Raw genomic sequence first — 22187 nt, forward strand, 5'->3', positions numbered from 1 at the left:
GGTGAACTTAAGGCACAAACCAGAAGGAGCAATGAAGATCAGCTTGCTCATTTCACAGATGAGGAATGAGAGGCTTAGTATAGAAGGGGCCTTGTTTCTAGCTGTTCTGTTATAGAACTATGGTAACATTTTGATCAGCTATAATTCTGAATTCCAGACATTCTTGTTCCTCTCTCTGTCTGTAAGGGAAAGAGGTAAATGGGAGGCATGCAGATTCCATTCCAACCCTTACATCCTCTATCAATATTGTCTTTGATTAGAGCTGCCCTTGAGAACTTGATTGCATGGACTGGGTAAGGAAGTGGATGAATTTTCTTGGAAAAGATTTTTTTCAATCATTGAATAATCTATCATCACCCTACCTTTCCCAGGCCCTTTGGGGAGCAGGAGAGTATAGCACAGTGTAGTTGAGGCATAGAGGCTTGGTTTCAAACTCTATCTCTGGCCAAATATTGTGAGGTTAAGGTACTCCCATTACCCCTCTTTTGAAATAAAATATTTGCCCTAGGTCATAGAACAGACTAGCAGGGCTCACACAGGCTCATCACTGTCTCACTCTAAAAACCATCTTTTAAACCCCTGCTTTAAGGCTTCTCTAGTTTTTTTCACCTTTAGAATGAGGAATTTGGCCTCACAATTTCCACATTCCCGCTAGCTCCGACAGTCTAATTGAGTGGTCGTTGAAGCTGTATCCTACTCCCATTTCTTTAGCCTCTCTGGTTCACTGGCTCTCATGGGATGGGGTGTCATTGCAGTCACCGGAAGAAAAGAATGCGACAGCTGCAGAAGAAAATAAAGAATGGGACGTTGAACATAAAGCAAGATGACCCATTTGAACTCTTTGTAGCGGCCACAAACATTCGCTACTGCTACTACAATGAAACTCACAAGATCCTTGGCAATACATTTGGCATGTGTGTCCTCCAGGTGGGTGGTCTCCTCCAGCCTGAGATTGGAGTTGGTGGGTAGATGCAGGGCATTGTGAGGTGCTTGGGCTGGCTGCTTCCCCACCGAGAACAGGTGATACAGTAGGAGAGAAGATTGACACACACCTTCCCTGCCACCCCATCCCCCAAGCATTTTTAGGGGAAGACTAGGTTATCTTTCCAAAGGAAACTTGATCATTCACCCTAATATAAAAAGAAAAGTTTCTACTTAGAGTATTGCTTGTCTAGACATGGCAAAACTATTTTATATTTCATCATAACTGGTTCTAACCAGCTGAAGCTGTTAAGGAAGGACCATGAACTTTGAATGACCCTAGGATTCCAGACCTTTAGTGGGCTAACTGAAGATTCTTTCCTGACCAGTGAGCAGTGGGGCTTGTTTTAACTAACTGGGTACAGATCTATGGACATATATGGCCTATTTAGAATGAATCACCGTAAATACCCACCCCCACCCCTTTCTAGCCACTAAAAACCCTTCACGTTTACCCTTCAGGGAACTACTTGGTGAATTTCCTCACTGATATATCTGTTCTTATGGGCTAAGTTTTGCCTTTTTCTTTGTTTTCAGTTGTGATGGACTTTGTTCTATGCTATTGTACCTGTTTCCCCTACCTCCCACACCCCCAAAAAAAGGGCAAAAATAATTTAAGTACAAATACCCAAATTTTTATATGCTATGTACATGTATTATTATAACCATGATTATGTGTGTTGTAAAACATACCTCTTACAGTATAAATTAACAAATGAGGGGAAAAATAATGAATAGAGGTTCTGATATTTTCCTCTTGAATTCTGGTGGGCTGCCTGGCATATTACTGGCTGGATGACTGGTTGGTGGGAGTGTTCGTAAGCTCAGCATAAGCTGTCGCATTCTTTTCGACCAGAGTGGTCGGCTCCTGTAAACAGTAGCTCCCCTTCATGATGCAGATGAGTTTTGCCAAACAGATTAGATATATAAACATGTCAGAAAATAATGTGAGATATTTCTGAAAGTCAAGTGTGAGCCAGTGAAGTTTGAAGGATTTGTTTTCAAATAGGATTTTTAATCAGAATTTATTAGAAACATTTTTGACATATAAAACCGGTTGTGCCCCTAAATAAGGGGCTGGGAGTGTGTGTGAGTCCTGGTGAGGGTGGGGGAATAGAGTCTTGGGTTTGTGCGCTCAAGCCTTCTTTTTGTGTCATCACCTTGGTTAAGCATCCCTGGGATTCTTTTTTTTTTTTTTTTAAAGTATTTATTTTATTTTATTATTTTTTGTTTGTTTGTTTGTTTTTTACATGGGCTGGGGCCGGGAATCGAACCGGGGTCCTCTGGCATGGCAGGCAAGCACTCTTGCCCGCTGAGCCACCGCGGCCCGCCCCCATCCCTGGGATTCTTATTTGTATGACCAGCTCTAAGGTTTCCTTCTTACAGGATTTTGAAGCCTTAACTCCAAATTTGCTGGCCAGGACTGTAGAAACAGTGGAAGGCGGTGGGCTGGTGGTTATCCTCCTTCGGACCATGAATTCCCTTAAGCAGTTGTACACAATGACGATGGTAAGTGTTTCTTTTAAGAATTCCCACTGGGCAAATCTAGTGAGCAGTGATCACTGGAGCTAGGAGCTCTTTAACTACAACTAATCAGAAAGTCACTGCACATAATTTCAGTGGCTGTGAGTGTGCCTAGGAATGTCTGAATTACAAATTTGCTTTCTGGCATTTGTAAATCCTTCACCAGTGAGATTCAGATATGATGCAGCTTTTATGTAGTTATATTTTCCATAATGGTATTTTGCAAAGAGCTGTGGCATTGCCTATATTTGATTCTGCAAAAAAGGATGTGTGTAGGGTCCCTCACTGACCCTCGTTGCAACAATTAGTCAAGGAAGATTTTCCATTTCCATTCTCAGTTTAGCAGGAACCTCAGCTCTGGGAGAGGTAGTTTTCTCTCAGAGCAAAAGCCGCTTTGGCTCAGGATGTGGTTAGGAGCCAGGATATGTCTCACTTGGTCACTAATCTCCTGCCCTCACCAGTGCTGCCCTGGTAATGTTCTGAGAAGCATGGTTTGAGTCATGCCCATGGTCCAGCTGCTTGACAGTTGTGTTAGGATTGGGCCCAGGTTTGCATGAACTGTGTTTGTCTGGTGAAATCTTAGTGTTGTCTTCCCACCACTACTATTTCACAGTCCCTCACCATTTCAGCTGCTTTTTGGCCTCAGAGTTCCTCAGACATGCCCAGCTGTTACCTCAGGGCCTCTGTACTTGCTGTTCCCACAGAGTGTACCTCTTCCCTACATTCAAGCCCCTGCTCAGATGTTACTTCATTGGTTTGATCTTTGCTGAAACCCTATTTCAAATAGGATCCTCACCCTGTCAGTTCTTAACCTGTTTTATTTTTCTTCAAAGTACTCGACAACCCACCTAAAGTTTTATATTTATTTGTTTATTGTCTGTCTTTCTAAACTAGTCTGTAAACTTCATGGAAGCAGGGACTTTGTTTTCCTCACTTGTCCATTTCTAGGTCCTAGAAGAGTGTCTAGCATTTAGTAACCATCCAGTGACCTTTGTGTTCACATCAGATTGTTCTTTCTTCCTTCCCCTCTTAAATGGCTGCCTCTGTCTGTCCCTCGATCTCACTTACCACCTCAGAGAGGCTTTCCCTCATTGTCCTTTATAAGGGAGTTTTTTTTAACCCTGTTTTTCATCTGTAGCATTTGCTGAAGTTTATGTTACTTTACTTATTTGCGCCCACCCCAGCTACTAGACTGAAAGCTCCATGAGAAGAGAGAGCATGCTTTACTTACTAGTGTTGCCCCATGCCTGGCACACAGTAAGAATGTACTTTCTGTTGAATGAATGAATGAATGTATCTTACGATATTGGATAAAATGTGGGAAAAGACAAAGATGAAGTGAGGGAAAGTTTGTTCTAATGAGGAACATTTCTGATCCTGATTTTAGCAAATGGTTTTTGGTCAGTTCAGCACAGGACATGGGTGGCTTTGTTTGCAGCAGCATCTCTAACATCTCTCTTATCCTAGGGTTGCTTCACAGAGAGCTTCACATTTGGCGCTGGAGCCGAAATTGCAAACTTTCTTAATGGGGATTGTCTTGCTTTTTTGTGTGTGGAGGGTGGGGTGGGTGGGTGCATGGTCCGGGAATGGAACCCGGGTCTCCTATATGGAAGACGAGCATTCTACCACCGAACCACCTGTGCACCCTGTCTTGCTTTTTTAGGACGTGCATTCAAGATACAGAACTGAGGCCCATCAGGATGTGGTGGGAAGATTTAATGAGCGGTGAGTCTATAGCACATTTCTTAGCGCCTTTTCAATTATGGAGAGTCAAACTGGGAGTAATATCTTTATCTTGAATCCAATTGAAAGTTTTCTTTTATATGAGGGAAGGTAGTATAGGAGTCCAGAGGGGTGAGTTTTTGACAGCAGTAGTAATGAAATTATCTAGATGCAGTGAAACTGAGTGGAAAGTTAGGGCTAGGAGATTTGAATTCTGTCTTGAGTCTGGCCCTGACTGGTGGCCTTAACCAAGTCATTCTACTTGTCTCAATCACTGTTGCCCAAAAGTGTGTTTCTTGATTCACAGAAGAATTTAAACATGTGCAAAAAGGTTCTCATCAAATGTATTTGGGAAGTGCTGATACTTGTTCCTTTATGAAGATCCACATTAGCCTCTGAAAAGTCTTATAGTAGCAGAGACCTGCTTAACTGATTGTTTCCCAAATTCATTTGACCACAGAACCTTTTTTTAGGGAGCGCCAGTTAGCAACCTGTGAAATACCTTAAGAAACTTGGGTTTAGATCAGTGGTTCTCAGCAGCAATGATTTTGTCCTGCAGGGGACATTTGACTTACTTCATGACTGAAAATATTGTGGTTGTCATGACTTGGGGGTGCTATTGGCATCTACTGGTAGAGGCTAAGGATGCTGCTAAATAACCTACAGTGCATAGGACAGCACAACAAAGACTGGTCTGGTCCACAATGTCAGTATGCTGAGGTTTAGAAACCGTGGCTGTGTTGAACCCTTGGGGCCTGTGATGCTTTAACTCAGTGGAATGAGTAGGCCAAGAGGTGTGACCACGTGCTGGTGAACAGAACAGAAGCGGCATGTGAAAGTACCAGGTGAGACCCTTTTCTTGCTGTTGTGGGAGGATGTTGGAATTTTATAGCCGAATACGTGCTTTTCTACATGTGAGAATGTTTGTATTATATTTCTTAAGGGAGCTTTCTTATCTCCTTGTCCCTTTTATTTATTTTTTTCTTCCTGTGACAGAAGGTAAATCCAATTGTGTCTGTGTTTTTTTCCCTATGTGACTGGGGATTATGTGCGGGGTTTGGAATTTCCCACTGCAGGTTTGCCTTGGACACTATAGTGCCAAAAGGTGAGCCTGGGAGGATGTAGGAAGGGCCAAACAATGTGGAGAACAACGTGGCGTGCTTGCGGCAGTCTTTCAGGAAGAGCTCTTTGGTTTTCTTGTTTGCTGTGTGCAGCGTGTTCAGGTGCCTTGAGAGGAGGCCCTGAGTCATCTCTCACTGCTGTCAAGCAGGGTTTTGCTTTCGGTGGCTGTCTCGGAGACATGTAGCCCAGACGACTTGCCTGGAGAAAATCCACACCCTTGTTGTTTTAGACATTGTTCCCCTTTTCCCAGCACCTCCTTACAGTGGTTTTGTTGCTCAGGTTTATTCTCTCTCTGGCCTCTTGTAAGAAGTGTCTTGTCATCGATGACCAGCTCAATATCCTGCCCATCTCCTCCCACGTTGCCAGCATCGAGGCCCTACCTCCACAGACCCCGGTGAGTCTGTCAGAGGGCAGGAATGTGGGGGAGGCTGTGTTTTTCTGGTGTTGATTCTCCCATGGCTCATCTTCTCTTCCTCTTCTCTCTGGTAGGAAGAGAGCTTGGGTCCTTTTGATCTGGAGTTGAAGGGGTTAAAGGAGAGCTTGCAGGACACCCAGCCTGTGGGGGTCCTGGTGGACTGCTGCAAGACCCTTGACCAGGTGAGCGTGGCTTACTTCAGTATGGACACAGAAAGCGCAGAAAGCAGCTGAAGCCATATTAGGACAAGTCAAGACTCAGATCCTTTCTGGGAAAAAGAACTTTTTCTCTTGTTTGAATGCACATGTGCCCAGCAATAGCAGGGCTATTCATTATTGCCTGGGTTCACAAAAGGTGTCCAGGGATTACCTCCCATACCTCCCCAATTTAACAGTTCAGGGTGCTGGGGGAAAGGGAGGAAATGGATTAAATTTAAAGAGGAACTCTCTCAATGCTTTTTCCAAGAGAGGGTGATATACTTGTATTCTTTAATATCAGTTAAATTTTGATGGTGCAAAGGTATTTATTAAATCCCAGTTGTTATGGCTTGTTGGACAGAGGTGAGAGGACAGCTTGAGGCTCTTTGTTCTCGTTTGAAGCCTGGTGAGGCCCCTCTGTGAGGGTATGTACCTGGTCTCTGGATTCAAACAGCAGTCTGGGTGGTTATATTTCTGTGCTCATCTGAGGTGGCCAGTGCTGGTACATTCAGCTTCTCTCTTGGTTCTTGGGCCATATAGGGTGCTCACTGGGCATGGCTGTTCAAAGCTGTTCCATAATCCTTCAAGGGTTCTAGTCTAGATGAGCTGCATAGGTCTCTTGGCACATGAGTACTGCTCTCTTGATGGAAAACAGCCTGATCTCCCTTTTCTCTCTGGAAATAACATTATCAGCTACATAGCTCTCTGTGCAGCTCAGGCTGCAGGCTCTAGGGTGCTTTGAATCATTTCCTGGGACCCTCTTCATCACCAGTGAGAAAAGGAGAAACTACAATGTCACCATTATTTTTATAACAATAATAAATGGCCATGGTTAAAAACAAGAATTAGTACCAAAAACAGGAAAAATAGAAAGTGGTGTTTATACATAGCAGCTCCATTCTCCAAAGATTACTGATGTTAACAGTTTATTGTGTGTACTTGTAGATCTTTTTCCGTGCATATAAACGAATATTTTTAAATATGCAGAATGTAAATAGTCCCCTATTGGATATTTGGGTTCATTCCAGACTTTTTGCTAGATTGGAGAATGTGCGCGTTAAAGTGTGTGTTGTGCCAGTTAATGGAACCACCAATAGTGTATGAAATGCCTTTTTAAAAAATATTTTCATTGAGAAATCTCCACACACATATAATCCAACCGTAGTATACAATGTATGGCTCCCAGTATCATCACATAGTTGTGTGTTCTTCACCATGATCATCATTTTTAAAATATTTGCATCATTCCAGAAAAAGAAATAAAAAGGAAAAAGAAGAACTCATACATTCCATACCCCTTACCCCTCCCTTTCATTGATCAACAGAATTTCAGTCTACCATTTTTTACCCTTTATCTCCCTCTGTTTATTTTTTATCTTTTTTTTTTTTAACTCATCTCTCTATACCCTGGATAAGAGGAGCATCAGAAAAAAGGTCTTCACAGTCATATAATCACATTATAAAAGCTGTATAGTTATACAGTCCTCTTCAGAGAATCAAGGCTACTGGAACACAGTTAAGCAGTTTTAGGTTCTTCGCTCTAGCCACTTCAAAACACCATAAACTGAAAAGGGATATCCGTGTACTGTGTAAGAATCTCCTCCAGGATAACAGCTCAACTCTGTTTGAAACTCTCAACCACTGAGACTTTGTCTCATTTCTCTCTTCTCCCATTTGGTCAAGAATGCTTTTTCATTCCCATGATGCCAGGTCCTGGCTCATCCGTGGAAGTCAGATCCCACACACGGGATAGAGCAGTGAGTTCACTTGCCAAGTTGACGTAGAGAGAGAGAGGCCACATATGATCCACAAAAGAGGTTCTCTGGGGGTGACTCTTAGGCATAATTACCAGTAGGCTTAGCTTTTCCTTTGCAGGAATAAGATTCATCTGGGCAAGCCCCAAGAATGCAGGCTTGGCCTATTGAATTTGTTGTCCCCACTGCTTGGGGAAGTTTAATATTTTAATAGTTTAATATTTTTTCCTTTCTCCCCAGTCCCCTAAGGGGACTTTGCAAGTACTTTTTAATTCACTGCCCAAATTACTCTGGGGTATTTCAGGGCATCACTCTAACCTGGAAAAGACAGCAAAAATCTCATACCCTATTCAAGATTCCATGTAATTATGGCATTCAAGTAAACTGACTATACGAATTAAAATAGATAATGGGCTAAAATAGATAATGTGCTTCCCAGGATATAAATTTTGCACCCAGTAAACATCTCTCCCTTTTTGTCTTGCACAGAGGTTGAAGTTTGAAAATATGGGCCATATCATTCTTTACCTAGTTCTGATTTACCTTAGTCCTATCCAGATCAGCTTCATTCATATCTCTAGTTGAAGTCTGATCACTTTTTCAGCTTTTTTTAACAGTTACTGAGTGGGGTAATGCTGATTTTCATAGCTTCAGTGCTTTAACTCTGAGTCTCAGGTGTTAAATAATTAACCAAAGTTATGAAATGCTTTTTCCCTGCAGCCTTGCTGATGCTGGGTACATTTAAATCTTTGCCATTCTTGTTTGAGAAAATTGCTTTGTTGCTTTAATTATGAAAGAGACAGACACCGTTTTCATTTGGTTATTGGTCATGGCTAATTTTGGGGGAGTGTGAACTAATCTGCTTTTGTCCTGTGAAATAATCTGCCTGTGTCCTACCCACTTTTTTTTTAATGCAATTTTATTGAAATATATCCACATACCATATAATCATCCAAAGTGTACAATCAGTGGTTCATAGTATCATCATATAGTTTTGCATTCATCATCACAATAAATTTTTGAACATTTTCACTATACAAAAAAATACATTTAAGAATAAAAATAAAAGTGAAGAAGAACACCCAAAAAACATCCCATACCCCTTTCCCTCCCTATTATTTATTTATTTTGTATCCTCATTTTTTTACTTATCTGTCCAAATATTGGATAAAGTGAGTATCAGCCACAAGATTTTCACAATTAGATGGTCACACTGTAAAAGCTACATAGTTATACAGTTGTCTTCAAGAATCATGGCCGCTGGAATACCTTTCAGCAGTTTTAGGTACTTCCTTCTAGATATTCTAATACACAAAACTAAAGAGATACATCTACGTAATGCATAAGAATAACTCCAGATGACCTCTCAATTTTATTTTGATTCATTTCTCTTCCCCCTTTTGATCAAGAAATCTTTCTCATTCTCATGATGCTGGGTTGGTTCAGGGTCATCCCTGAGGGTCATGTCCCACGTTGCCAGGAAGATTTACACCCTTGGGAGTCAAGTCCCACATAGGGAGGAGGACAGTAAGTTTGTCTGCTGAGTTGACTTTGAGAGAGGCCACATCTGAGCAACAAAAGAGGTTTTCTCTGGAAGTGACATTTAGGTACAATTTATCAGTAGGCTTAGTTCCTCCGTTGCAAGAATAAGTTTCATTAAGGGCAAGCCCCAAGATCAAGGGCTTATCCTATTAAATTCGTAGTCCCCAATGTTTGCGAGAATATCAGGAATTCCCCAGGTAAAGGGAAGTTTAATATTTCCACATTTTTCCCCAGTGTCTCAAGGGGGCTTTCTTTACCTACTCTTTAGTTGGGTTATTATTATTTTTTTAATTGGGTTTTCATTTTGGGAAATAATTTTAGAATGAATTTTTAGTTTGGCTTTGGGACTCTTCTGTTAAGTCAGTTTTCAGTTATGTTTTTTTTTTTTTTTTTTTTTTTTTTTTTTTTTTAAAGAGAGAGGGAGGAAGGGAAGGAAAGACAGAGAAGGAAGGAAGGATGGAAGGAAGGAAGGGAGGAAGAAAGGGAAACATCTTTAAACATTTTCTTGTTTTATTATATTTTGTTTGTTTGTTTGTTTTTTACATGGGCTGGGGCCGGGAATCGAACCGGGGTCCTCCGGCATGGCAGGCAAGCACTCTTGCCCGCTGAGCCACCGCGGCCCGCCCTCAGTTATGTTTTATCAGAGTTTATAACTTTCTTATTCTAAAACAAATAACTGAAGAGTGGTCTATAGTGTTCCACACAGGTTGAGTTAAGACAAGTAGGACTTGGGGCCCTTTTGAGTGTTTCCGTCTGGAGAGACTTGGCTTCCTGAAGCTTCTCCACTTCCTTCCCCTCCATCTGCTTTGGCCTATGGCTCTTTGGTGTCTTCATAGTATCACTGCCTAAGTGCCAGTTTCAAAGGCCTGTTCCTAGGACAGCAGCCAGTTGGGGAGTAGAGTTTGGTCCTTGAATGGTAGCATGAGTCGTCCTTTCCCTTGGTGCCTTTGGCATCTTGCTTTCCTTTCTAGGTGCCAGCCACTCATCCAGGCATAGGCTATAGTAGTAAATAAGAGAAACACACCTCTGCATCAGGGAGCTTACATTCTAATGGAGTGAGACAGACAGTAAATAAGTAAAAAAAGCAAACCATGTAGTGTAGTAGAAGGTGACATGTACAGTGGAGAAAAATAAAAAGGAGCCAGGTGGGATAGGAGGTGCCAGGGTGAGGGTGAGATGCTGCAGGTTTAGATATAGTGGTCAGAGAAGGTCTCATTTAGGGGACATTTGAACAACGGCTTGAAGGAATTGAGGAAACAAGCCCTATGGATATTTGGAGAAAGAGTGTTTCAGGCAGAGGCAACAGTAAGAACATTGGCCTGAGGTAGGAGTGTACTTGGCACATCCCGGTGCCAGCAAGGAGGCTGATGGGGCTGACACAGAGTGATTAGGGAGAGTAAGGGAAAATGAGTCTGAGAAGGAATGGTGGCTGACGGTGCAGGGCCCTGCGGGTCCATCTGAGGGCTTTAGCACCTACTCTGAGGGATGGGGGCCTGAGGGGGGTTTCAGATTACTGTGTCGTTTCAGTACAGCTGCCAGAGGGATCTTCAGGCTTATTTTGAAAAGAATTCCTCTGGCTGCTGCATTGAGTATATAGGAGAATGAGGGTAGAAGCAGGATGGCTAATTAAGAGGTTACTGCAATAAGACAGGACATTGGCTTACCAGAGTGGTAGAGGAGGAGAATAGAATGGTGAGTAATAGTAGGATTTTGTATGTTTTGAAGGTAGCACTAACAGGATTTGCTGATGGATCAGGTATTTGAGACTTAAAAGGGAGGTAGCTTTTGGCCAGAGCAGTTGGATAAGGTTAACCGAGATGGCGAAAACTAGGAGAAGGTTTGTGGGGGACACTAGATGTTCGTTTGAAGTTTGGAATGCCTGTTCGACATCTAAGTAGAGATATATAGAAGAGTCTGCAGGAAAGAGGTCTGGACTGGGGATGTCAATTTTGGGGTTATCAGCATATAATTGGTATCTACAGCTTTGAGACTGACATGAGTCCACAAAGGGAGTGAGGTATCCAAGTGCTAAACATTGCTTTCTGGCTGTAAGAATTGTTATACCCCTTTCCATAGCCTTGGTATCAGACTAACTTTTTCCACAGTGATGATGATAAATGGCTGGAACTCTGGTCTTCCTGAGACTCCATCTAATAAACAGGGGTTCTTTTTCCACAGGCCAAAGCTGTCTTGAAATTCATTGAGGGGATCTCTGAAAAGACCTTGAGGAGTACCGTTGCGCTCACCGCTGCCCGAGGAAGAGGAAAATCTGCAGCTCTGGGATTGGCTATTGCTGGGGCAGTGGCATTTGGGTAAGAGGGCCCAATTCCCCCTCTTTAGGAACTTCAGGCTCTGGGGCAAGCATTGTGCGGGATCAGGGGTCTGGAGACCAGGAGAGTCTGCTCCTAGTTCTAAGCAAGCTTGGTGTGTTACTTCTCTGAGTCTCGAGTTCCTGCTTGGAATCAGGAGCACTGTTTTCCTCCAACCCCCCCATATGTGCACACACACTTGCACATGTGCACGTGGCCCATGGACACATGCGTCAGAGCCTTTGTAATCAGTGAAGTTGAACAGATACACAAAAGCACAGATAGAGGGTCAGAAATGTGCATGATTAGCTTTACTGACTAAGAAAAGCACGTTTGCCATTTTAATAATTTTGATCAGTAGTAAGACCTTGTTTGCCTCTGAGACACTGCCTTTGGGTGTGATTTTACTCTGTTCTTTGCCATAGCCAGAAGATTTATGTATCTGCCAGTAGAGTGTATGCTTCCAACTTTGCAGACACAGTAATGGACCTAGAATTTACCACGCTTTTCTGTATATGCGTTATCTTCCTTGATACTCTTCAAAGTTCTGTGAGCATTTTATAAGGGATAAACATGGGCTCAGGGGTTCTCAGTGAGTTGCCCAAGATCCCCCAGCAAGTCAAGCTAGGCCTTGGGCTCAGCTCCTGACTCCTCATCTTTTGTTCTTTAGGTTCCTCCTGCACACCACTCAGCCTCTTAGCCATTAGCAGTCCTCCCCTCTCAACTAGGATCCACTGGTGACCGGGCTGTGGCCTTGGCTTCAGCCCTGATTGAACTCTCTGGCTTCACAGTTTGAAACCTTCTCAGGCTCGTTTGTGATGAATGTGTAGTTGAGCCTCTTTTAACGCCCTGGGGTTGGGGAGCAGTGTGCTGCTTCTGCAGACTGAGGCAGTCATCTCCACAGTTCCTCTCAGCAGTTCGCTTTCATAGTTGTTGGTAGCTTATTGCCAGGACTTGGTATCTTGTTAGCATGTTAGTGTTATTTGGTTTTTCATTGGTTTGGGGAAAAAATATATTCAGGTCTGGAGTTGCTTTATTTTGTCTCCCCAAAAAGATGCCCTTTTCCTGACATTGTCTCTAGTTATCACCTGTATGACAGGAGAAAACTTAAAAGTATAAAAGAGAAAAAAATCCTTTTTTTTTTTATCTATAGGTACTCCAATATCTTTGTTACCTCCCCAAGCCCTGATAACCTCCATACTCTCTTTGAATTTGTATTTAAAGGATTTGATGCACTGCAGTATCAGGTAGGAAATTAGGTAAAGAACTTACTTTAATTCAATGCTGGGTTTAAATCCGGGTGAAGAATTAGAATACTTTCTTACTATTTTGTTTCTAAAATTTGTTATTGATTTGACTCTTTCCCTGTCAGGAGCATCTGGATTATGAGATTATTCAGTCTTTAAATCCTGAATTTAACAAAGCAGTAATCAGAGTGAATGTATTCCGAGAACACAGGCAGACTATTCAGGTGAGGCTCATCCTAAAACCTTGCTAGGTGGGGCCCACTCCTCTTGAGTTTAAATGGTTCTACGATGTGTCTGTGTAATTGCATAAGTGTGAAAGAGTGTTATTGTTTTATAACAAACCTAGATTTTCAGGTTCTTTTAAAGAAAAACATTCAAGCAAACTAATAAGTGTGTGTACAAAAAGTTGTGGTTTTGTCCCTCTAAAATTGAATACATGGGATTGTGTATGTGCTGATCAGCTAAAATAAATGTGCATTCATTGTTCTGGCATCAGTTCTAATTTTGCTCAGTTTGCAGGCTTTGAAATGGTGCATCTGTAACTAGAACAATGACCTCACCATTTAGAAGAAAAAAAGCTTTACAAAATGTTCTCTGAATCTTAATCTTTGTGGTTTAGCCAGTGGCCCATTTTCCTTTTTGAACAGTGTTATCCCAAAAGCTCTATAAATCTTTCCTGCTTTGTAAGTCTGAATGTTCTGCACTTGTCCAAAGGCTACAGTTTTGTTAAATCTGTAAAGAAGGCATCAAGGTGACAGGTTTGCAAAAAGAACTGCGATCCATGAGCTCTTGGTAGAATAAGTTCATCAATTATTTTCGGAGTTGGGTTGGGCTAGTTGAATTTGGCAGTTTACGCCTTGAACTTTAAATGTGTATACACACCTGTCAAGGTATGTTTTACAAAGAACTTAGATTATAAAAAATGTGAAGTCTTGATTCCCTTTATTTTAAGGACCTATGTTTTTTTTTTAACCTTCTGGGTCTCTGTCTAGTATCTCTTCATTCTATACGTTTCTTCCCTCCTTTGCCTCATTCCCTTCAGCTGAAAGAAGGAAGGGCTGTTGGTGTGGGCATGTGGGGCAGGCTGCAATCAGTGAGGATTACAGGGACCTGTTAAAACGCAAGAAAAATACACATATCAAAGAAAGAAGATAATTCTTGGAAATGCTCTGGCTCAGCCCTTGCTTCTCCTTCAATTTGTAATTAAATTTCTTCTTATATTACCAGAGTCCCTTTTTCTACACTGGCGTTTAAACACAGAGAAGGTGATCTTACTTTATTTGTGCCTCTTTGAGGCCTTTTCCTTCTTGCTGGAGATTGAGTAAAGAAGATTAGATTAAAGCCAGTTGCCTTTTTCTCCTAGGAGACTGCTTTCTGCTATTTTTGTTTTTAATTGTGAAAAATAACATATATACAAAAAAAACCAATAAATTTCAAAGTATGCCACAACAGATAGTTATAGGACAGATTTCAGAGTTTGGCATGGGTTACGGTTCCACAGTTTTAGATTTTTCCTTCCAGCTGCTCCAAGACACTGGAGACCAAAAGAAACATCAACGTAATGAGTCAGTAGTCATACTCATTTGTTAAATCGTATCTTCTCTGTTACAACTCCTCCTTCTTTGATCTTTCTCTCTGTCTTTAGAGGGATATTTGGACTATGCCCATTCTAACTTTTTCTTGTTAGAAAGGGCTGCCAATAATATGGGATAGGGGGAGAAAGATCAAAGCAGAAGTTGGAGTTACTAACAGTGACGATAGAATTTAACAAATGAGTCTGATTGCTGAATTATTATATTGATATTTCTTTTTGTCTCCCTTGTCTTGAGGCAGCTAGAAGTGAAAACCTAACACTGTGAAATTGTAACCCATACCAAACTCTGAAATCTGTTCTACAACTAATTGTTGCGGTATGCTTTGAAATTTATCATTAATCTGTTGGTGGACACTGGGTTGCTTCCACCTTTGGGCTATTGTGAATAATGTTGCTGTAAACATTGGGGCAGAAATACCATTTTGAGCCCCTACTTTCATTTCTCTTGGGTATATACCAAGATGTGGGATTTCTAGACCTTTTGGAATTCTGTTTTCAACTTTCTGAGGAGCTGCCAAAATGTTTTCCACAGTAGCTATACCATTTTTTTCTTTTTTTGGCCTTTGTATTCCATGTTTACATTTTTCTCTGAAGAAATGAAGGTGTTGTTTGTAGGCATAAGAAAGAAATGTAGAAATATTGTCTGCACCAGTACAGGGAGATTTCATCTAATCTGAGGCCAGAGAGAAAAACATTGAGTAGAAGGCAAAAAAAAAGGGGGGCGAGGGTGGGGGAAGTAAGCCACCATCTCTCTACTGTATAAGCCAGGCACTGGGCAAACTGTTTTCCCTTAAGCAGCCATAAGACTGGCATTTCTTCATTTTTATAGAAGAAGAATCTGAGGCTCTGTGAGTTTAGGTGACTTGTCCAGGGTTACACACTAAATGGTTGAATTCTGTTTGAACACAGGCATCTGACTCCAGGCCCATTTCATTTTTGTACTACCAAGGAAATGTGGAATGGGAGAAACAAGAAATGGAAAGGGGCAGAGAGGAAAGAACGTGGCCTTTATGACAAGGCACCGGTAATCACAGCCATGCCATTAGATGACTAAGCTAATAATCTTAGTGTTTCTTCTCCACAGTATATACATCCTGCAGATGCTGTGAAACTGGGCCAGGCTGAACTTGTTGTGATTGATGAAGCTGCTGCCATCCCCCTCCCTCTGGTGAAAAGCCTGCTTGGTCCCTACCTTGTTTTCATGGCATCCACTATTAATGGGTAAGACAGTATGGGTGGGAGCAATTTCCACTGTGGGTTCTTGCAGATTAGGTGGAGTATAATGTGTATACCCTGGCCTGGGAAAAGGTAGGTCTGAGCCTTTATTTGGAGCTGCCTCAGTCTGTCCAAGAGCTTCTGCGAAGAGGAGCTGGCTTCTTAATAATACATGTAATTCACTGCTAGTCTGACGTTGAATAAGCAGCATAAGATTGAAGAATTTTGTAACTCGTGACACGTTTTTAAAAGTACATGGGGAGCAATACCAGTGTGTTATATCTTCAGATTATGTGAAGATATAGTATTAAAGTAACTATATAATTAGCGTAAGGGTAGTATATGGCTTATAATGGCACAAGAGAAGCTGGTTTTTTTATTTGAAACACTTAGTTCATAGTTGCTAGAGAAAAATTAGAAAAAACGAGGTGGGCAAAAAGAAAATCACCTGTAATCCAGGGACCTATAGATAGCTTCTATTAGAATATACTTTTTCTCTGCATTTAAATGTTTTTATCTTTTCACTAAAAAAAAGAAAGAAAGTAAGTAACAGTTAACATTGTCTTTAATTTGATTTTTTTTTGCATGGGCAGGCACTGGAAATCAAACCTGGGTCTCTGGCATGGCAGGCGAGAACTCTGCCACTGAGCCACCATGGCCTGCCCTTAATTTGATTTTTTACATTAACAAGGTATTGTAGAATTCTTTCCAGGTTAGTAAATACACAATATTGGAAAGGTTACTGTATGGAAATCATGTCTTGAATGAGACATAATGCTGTAGCACAGATTTATTTTGACTGCTTATGCTGAAAATATTTAAACAAGATAGATTTTTTACTCTTCTAAGTTTTAAATGGAATTCCTTTGTGAGAGCTTGTTTTATAGGGATATGGCGAGAATTATTTCAAAATGCTAGCCCTCTCGTTATTCTTAAAGAAAGTATTTGGATAAGAGGAAGTATTTATAAAGCCTTTAAATAGTATAATAAAGAGAACTGTGTAATGATATAGTACTTAAGGAAAGACGAAGAAGAAAACCCACTGAGCAGCTTACCCTGTGGTCACATGTGCTTGTGACTAAAGGCAAAGAGGACATACTCAGAAATAAAGAGAGCTAGTTTAGGGATCAGATGATGGTTGATTTAAAAAAAGTTTTTCCCCCAATTTCTTTCTTTTTTTTTGGGTGCAAAGTCTGGGAATCGAACCGGGTCTCCTGCATGGAAGGCAAGCATTCTACCGCTGAACCACCCGTGCAGCCTCCCCAAGTTTTGTTAGTTGTCTTATGTCCTCTTTTAAGTGAAGGTAGTAATGAAAAGAGTTGCTTGAGTGATGAATTTTTTTTTAATCTCGGTTCTCCAAACTGGAAGTGCTCTCTGTTGATTCCTTTGTGCATATTGCAGCTCCTGTTAGTTAACCATTTAACTTTGTTCCAGCTTCGCTGCACTAAAAGCTTTACTTTCAGTCTCTTTTCGGTCTTTATTTTTTAGTTGTATCACAGTCATGCAGGTGCATAGGACAATTCCCTTTTGAGAATGAGGTTGAAAGAGGTTGAGTTCCTTGGTCAAAGATACTAAGTAGAAGAGCAGGACTTGAGCCTGGGCCCGAATGGCTTTGAGAAGAGCCACTGTGTGTCGGCCTCCTTTAGATACACACTGAAAGTTCAGAGGGGCAAGTCTGTCCCTGGGGAGCAGGAGACTGGCGTTTTGATGCAGTGAGGAAAGGGGTACTCTGGCCTCGTCTAAGGGGTAATTTGAGGCCTAATGCCTGATTGCTTATTGCTTTTGCCTTTGCTCCTAGCTACGAGGGCACTGGTCGGTCACTGTCCCTCAAGCTAATCCAGCAGCTCCGTCAACAGAGTGCCCAGAGCCAAATCAGCACTACTGCAGAGAACAAGACCACAACAACAGCCAGACTGGCATCAGGTAGGCCTGCAAATGGAAATGGGTCCTGCAGTCCCTACTCCCTTGCTGGAGCCCTCCTTTCCTCATGATGTTATGGGCAGTACCAGACTCTCCCACCATCAGGCAGAGAGGTTGTGTCCCTATCGGTGAAGTAGCTTTTCTCTGAGAAGTAGCAAGCCAGAGACCAGAGGGGAGCCTATTTCAGGCTGTCTGTTGGGTAGACCCTTGTTTGTCACTGAGGGTGTGACTGGGTGAGGACTTGGCGCGATCCCTTTGGGGTTAATGTTAAGTTGAACATCCACCAAAACAATTTAAAATGATGCAGTTTAAATTCTTGAGCCATATTTATCTGGACATGTGACAAAGATGATGTGGAGCATTTTCCCTGCTCTTTTGGACAATATGTATTTAGTAATTGTTGTTTATTGTGTGTTTTGTGGGAAATAGCTCGAACACTGCATGAGGTTTCCCTCCAGGAGTCAATCCGCTATGCGCCTGGGGACGCCGTGGAGAAGTGGCTTAACGACTTGCTGTGCTTGGATTGCCTGACCCTTACTCGGATAGTGTCTGGCTGCCCCTTGCCTGAAGCCTGTGAACTGTATCCTCCTCTGGCTCTGACTTCCCTGTGGAAAGAAAAGGGGGTGATGAAAGACTGAATGGAAAGGGCTTTTTCCTATTGTTCCACAGAATGCTGTTTTAGAGACTGGGATGTTGAACCTTCTTAATTTCCCTTTTCTTCCTTCCATAATGTTATGTTTCTGCCCAGGACATCGGGGTCCTCTTCCAGAGCTGAGGGAAAACCCTTAGAAGGGTTTCTGGTTTGTTTTAGCTTCTTAACTCCAGACCCAGCTACTATGTTAATCGAGACACCCTCTTTTGCTACCATAAGGCCTCCGAAGTGTTCCTCCAGCGACTCATGGCCCTCTATGTGGCTTCTCATTATAAGGTAACTGCAACCAGCCCTTAGGTACATTAGCACTCGGCATTCTCCCTTGATTTGACATCTCCCATCTTTGATTACCCAGTGGCTTAGGTGACCGTTACACGAGGACTTAAGATGCCCCAGGGAGGGGCCACTAAGCTTGCCCAAGGACTTGGACTTGTTTGGGGCTTCTAGCTTTGCATATAGGGTGGGGAGCTCCTGTATGTGACTCCACACTTGTGAACTGGAAAGAGTAGAAAGCTTTGTCTGTTGTGAAAGGGGCACTCGTATTTCTTGCCTTTCCACTAATCTTTAAGGCTGAGATAGCAGAGCAGTTGCCACCCAGAGATATTGTGTGAACTGAAGCCAACTTTGTGTCGCGGGCTATTTTTAAGGAGCAACAAATTTAAAGGTTTAGAATATCTGAAATGCCTAAAAACTCGGGCAAGTTGGATGCTTTTTGAGTGGCTAGGTAGCATTTTTATGAACAGCCTTTAATGGCAGGCTGAAGATTTGGTGTTAGAAGTAATGACAGGATTTCCTGAAATAGCAGCCTCTTATCTGGAGAAAGACCTTTTCCTGCTGTGAAATTATTAGTGCTAAATAAATTATCTTCTGCTCATAGCCTCAGCATAGCATTGGTGGCAAGGTGACAAATAGGTATTTGAGGCTACGTCCCCATTAAGCAGTTAAGAAGAGGCTCAGGCTTGCCAAAATTCTAGAAATGCACTTTGCTGGGCTTTAGCTCATTGCTTGGTGTCAGGGACAGCAGTACTCCAGTCATCACATGATTCTGAATGTAGCCGATTGAATTACCTTAAGGATGAGCGGAGACGTGGCTCTCACAGACTGGTGTTTGCACCCCACAGAACTCTCCCAATGATCTCCAGATGCTCTCTGATGCGCCTGCTCACCACCTCTTCTGCCTTCTGCCTCCTGTGCCCCCCACCCAGAATGCCCTTCCAGAAGTGCTTGCTGTCATCCAGGTACAGAGGCAGAGCAGTCTTGATTTGGGAACCACTTAGTTCAAAGGACCGATGACTCAGTAACTGCAGTATGGGAGGGGAGCTGCTGATTGCTGGTCTGAACCTGAGTGCCTGGGGATATTGAGGCAGGTGAAAAGGATGCATTGAAGGGAATACCTGAAGTCTCATTCTGCATGAAAGGGTAAAATTCAGAACTGGCCGATTTCTTATTTTGACTTATGACTCTCCCACAAATGGAAAATTTTTTATTTGTTTTCCCCTTTTATTGTTTATTTATTATAAAAGCCGTACATCACAATTAGAAAATTAGAAGATGTACGTTGGAAAAAAATTTCCTTTAACATCTTAGAATCCCACTTCTGAGTATAACCACACATGTATTTATGAGCTTTTGTATCATTTTTCCTTTTCATAATATGAGATCATAGTGTTTGGTAGTCCTTTTTTAACAGCATGTCAAATATCTTTTTTTTTTTTTTTTTTTTTTAAAGGAAAGACAGAGAGAAGGAAGGAAGGATAGAAGGAAGGAAGGAAGGAAGAAAGGGAAACATCTTCAAACATTTTCTTGTTTTATTGTATTTTGTTTTTTTTTTTGTTTGTTTTTGTTACATGGGCTGGGGCCGGGAATCGAACCGAGGTCCTCCGGCATAGCAGGCAAGCACTTTGCCCGCTGAGCCACCGCGGCCCGCCCTCAAATATCTTTTTAAGGCTGCATAGTATCTCATATAGATGAACCATAATTTGTGTAAGCATTCTCTTATTGGGCACTTCAGTTATTTTTAATTTCCACTGGTTTGTATAGAGCTGTACGTGCACCCTGTCTGTGCACATGCACACAGTTTGCATGTAGACCCTCTTTTAGGTGATTTTTGGAGCTAGGAGGGTGTTCGTCTTCTGTGTTGTTAGTAACAGTGATCATGGCGCATGGTCAGGAGGCTTTTAGTAACGGGTGAATCAGATATGGGTTTAAGCCTAAGCCCTGGGGTGGAAACAGCCAACCCAAGCAGAGAAACAACAAAATGAGTGGTATCTGGAGCTGGCCCTCTGTATGCACTACCTGCCTCCACCATAGGTGTGCCTGGAGGGGGAGATTTCTCGCCAGTCCATCTTGAACAGTTTGTCTCGAGGAAAGAAGGCTTCGGGGGACCTGATTCCATGGACGGTGTCGGAACAGGTGATGTGCCTTCCTTGGCGTATCTGAATAGGTGAAAGGCATGGTGGTAGAGGATGTTTTTGTGTTAATTAGCTACTAACTTGTATCTCCCACACAGTTCCAAGACCCAGACTTTGGCGGCCTTTCTGGAGGCAGGATTGTTCGCATTGCCGTTCACCCAGATTACCAAGGGGTAATGTGTTCTCGTGCCTGTGAACTCGCTGGAGGTTGTTAGCTGTGGCCATGCTGCTGTCAGCTCTTTAGGGCAGGTGTACTTGGTTGTTTGCTTAGGATGCCGTCAAGGAGCAAGCAAAGTTCCATGCACTCTTCTACTATGGAGAATTTTGGCCAGGGTGGGGGTCAGCAGGTGGGCTGTGTGTGTGCTCTTCCTTTGTGAGTACAAGGGCCTTGTGAACCAGATCTGCTTTCCGTTATTACTGTCTGGCTCTTGGAAATTCCCACCCAGAAGTTAGCTATAGAACTGACAATGGAACAGAAACTGTCCCTCTTTGCGGCTTGCTGATCTGTAGACCAGAAAGCACAAATAGCATCCCTGCCCCCAAGTGGCATAATAGGCTTTTTTTGATGGGCTAGACCAGAGCAAGAGTGAGAGCACACTACTTTTGGTCTCAAGGGTCTTTACTTTGATGTTATTGAGGGATTTTGTTGTTTCTCTGCCAAGTACAGTTCGACACAGAGTGAAGGCTTTGTAGAGGCAATAAAGGGGAGTAGAAATGGCATAGATAAACTTAGAACATATCTCTTCTCTTTGCTTGCTTCTTTTTGTGTTTGCTCAGATGGGCTATGGCAGCCGAGCCCTGCAATTGCTGCAGATGTACTACGAAGGCAGATTCCCTTGTCTTGAGGAAAAGATCCTTGAGATGTCACAAGAAATTCATACCATAAGCAGTGAGGTAAATGTCATTTGGCAAAACTCCTGTTTCCTGGTTCTTGGGAGGACAATTCTTTGGGATTATCAGTGGGAACTCTCCAGTGATCTGGGCCCTCTGAGCAGAAGCAGATTTCCTCTCCTGTTTGGGAGAAGCTGCTTCTTTCTCTGTGGTTGAAATTCCTAGACCAGTGGTTCTTAAATTGTCCCCACATCAATATCTTCAGCAACAAACTATGACTCATTAAAAATGTAAGTGCATCCATCCCACCCCAAACCTACTGAGTACGAAACTCTGGGATGGGGCTCAGCAGTCTGTGCTGTAACCAGCTTTCCAGGAGATTCTGGTGTGTGTTTTGTCTGAGAACCACTCTGTAACAATCTCCTCCTCTTTGCTCCTAGACCCAGACTAAGGGAAGTGCCGTCTTTCCTCGATAAGAATAATTAACAGTATAAACTGCAACAGTTGGGCAGCTTTCACATATGTTCATTTGATTTTTTTTTCATCACCAAAGACAACCAAAAACTTTCATTTCAGATATAACAGAACATTCTCATAATTTGGGTTTTTTTGCATTCGTTTAATTTTGATTATGTCCCTGTTTGGGACATAGGGATGGGGTTAGGCTTAGGGGTTTGTCATTTCCAAGGTTACAGAGCTGTCAGATGTCAGAACTCATCTTCAGAACCCCATCCATGTCTGTGTAAATCTG

At 42.3% G+C, this 22187-nt stretch overlaps 1 protein-coding gene across 5 annotated transcripts in view; it reads left to right on the top strand.

Moving 5' to 3' along the window:
* Positions 1-22187, top strand: part of NAT10 (N-acetyltransferase 10) — a 47893-nt gene that overhangs the window by 15592 nt on the left and 10114 nt on the right. For 4 of the 5 annotated variants that reach the window (XM_077114374.1, XM_077114373.1, XM_077114372.1 and 1 more), the window contains 16 exons: positions 756-927; positions 2368-2490; positions 4169-4230; positions 5629-5743; positions 5839-5946; positions 11436-11569; positions 12720-12813; positions 12939-13037; positions 15492-15628; positions 17421-17545; positions 17972-18122; positions 18374-18470; positions 19316-19432; positions 20505-20606; positions 20704-20778; positions 21383-21499. In XM_077114374.1, the coding sequence (XP_076970489.1) occupies positions 756-927; positions 2368-2490; positions 4169-4230; positions 5629-5743; positions 5839-5946; positions 11436-11569; positions 12720-12813; positions 12939-13037; positions 15492-15628; positions 17421-17545; positions 17972-18122; positions 18374-18470; positions 19316-19432; positions 20505-20606; positions 20704-20778; positions 21383-21499 (1828 nt within the window). The remainder of the gene's footprint in view (positions 1-755; positions 928-2367; positions 2491-4168; positions 4231-5628; positions 5744-5838; positions 5947-11435; positions 11570-12719; positions 12814-12938; positions 13038-15491; positions 15629-17420; positions 17546-17971; positions 18123-18373; positions 18471-19315; positions 19433-20504; positions 20607-20703; positions 20779-21382; positions 21500-22187) is intronic. The other variant, XM_077114376.1, reaches the window with a different exon arrangement.

This window comes from Tamandua tetradactyla, chromosome 8 (genome assembly GCF_023851605.1).
Source record: "Tamandua tetradactyla isolate mTamTet1 chromosome 8, mTamTet1.pri, whole genome shotgun sequence".
In the NCBI taxonomy this organism is placed as follows: Eukaryota; Metazoa; Chordata; class Mammalia; order Pilosa; family Myrmecophagidae; genus Tamandua; species Tamandua tetradactyla.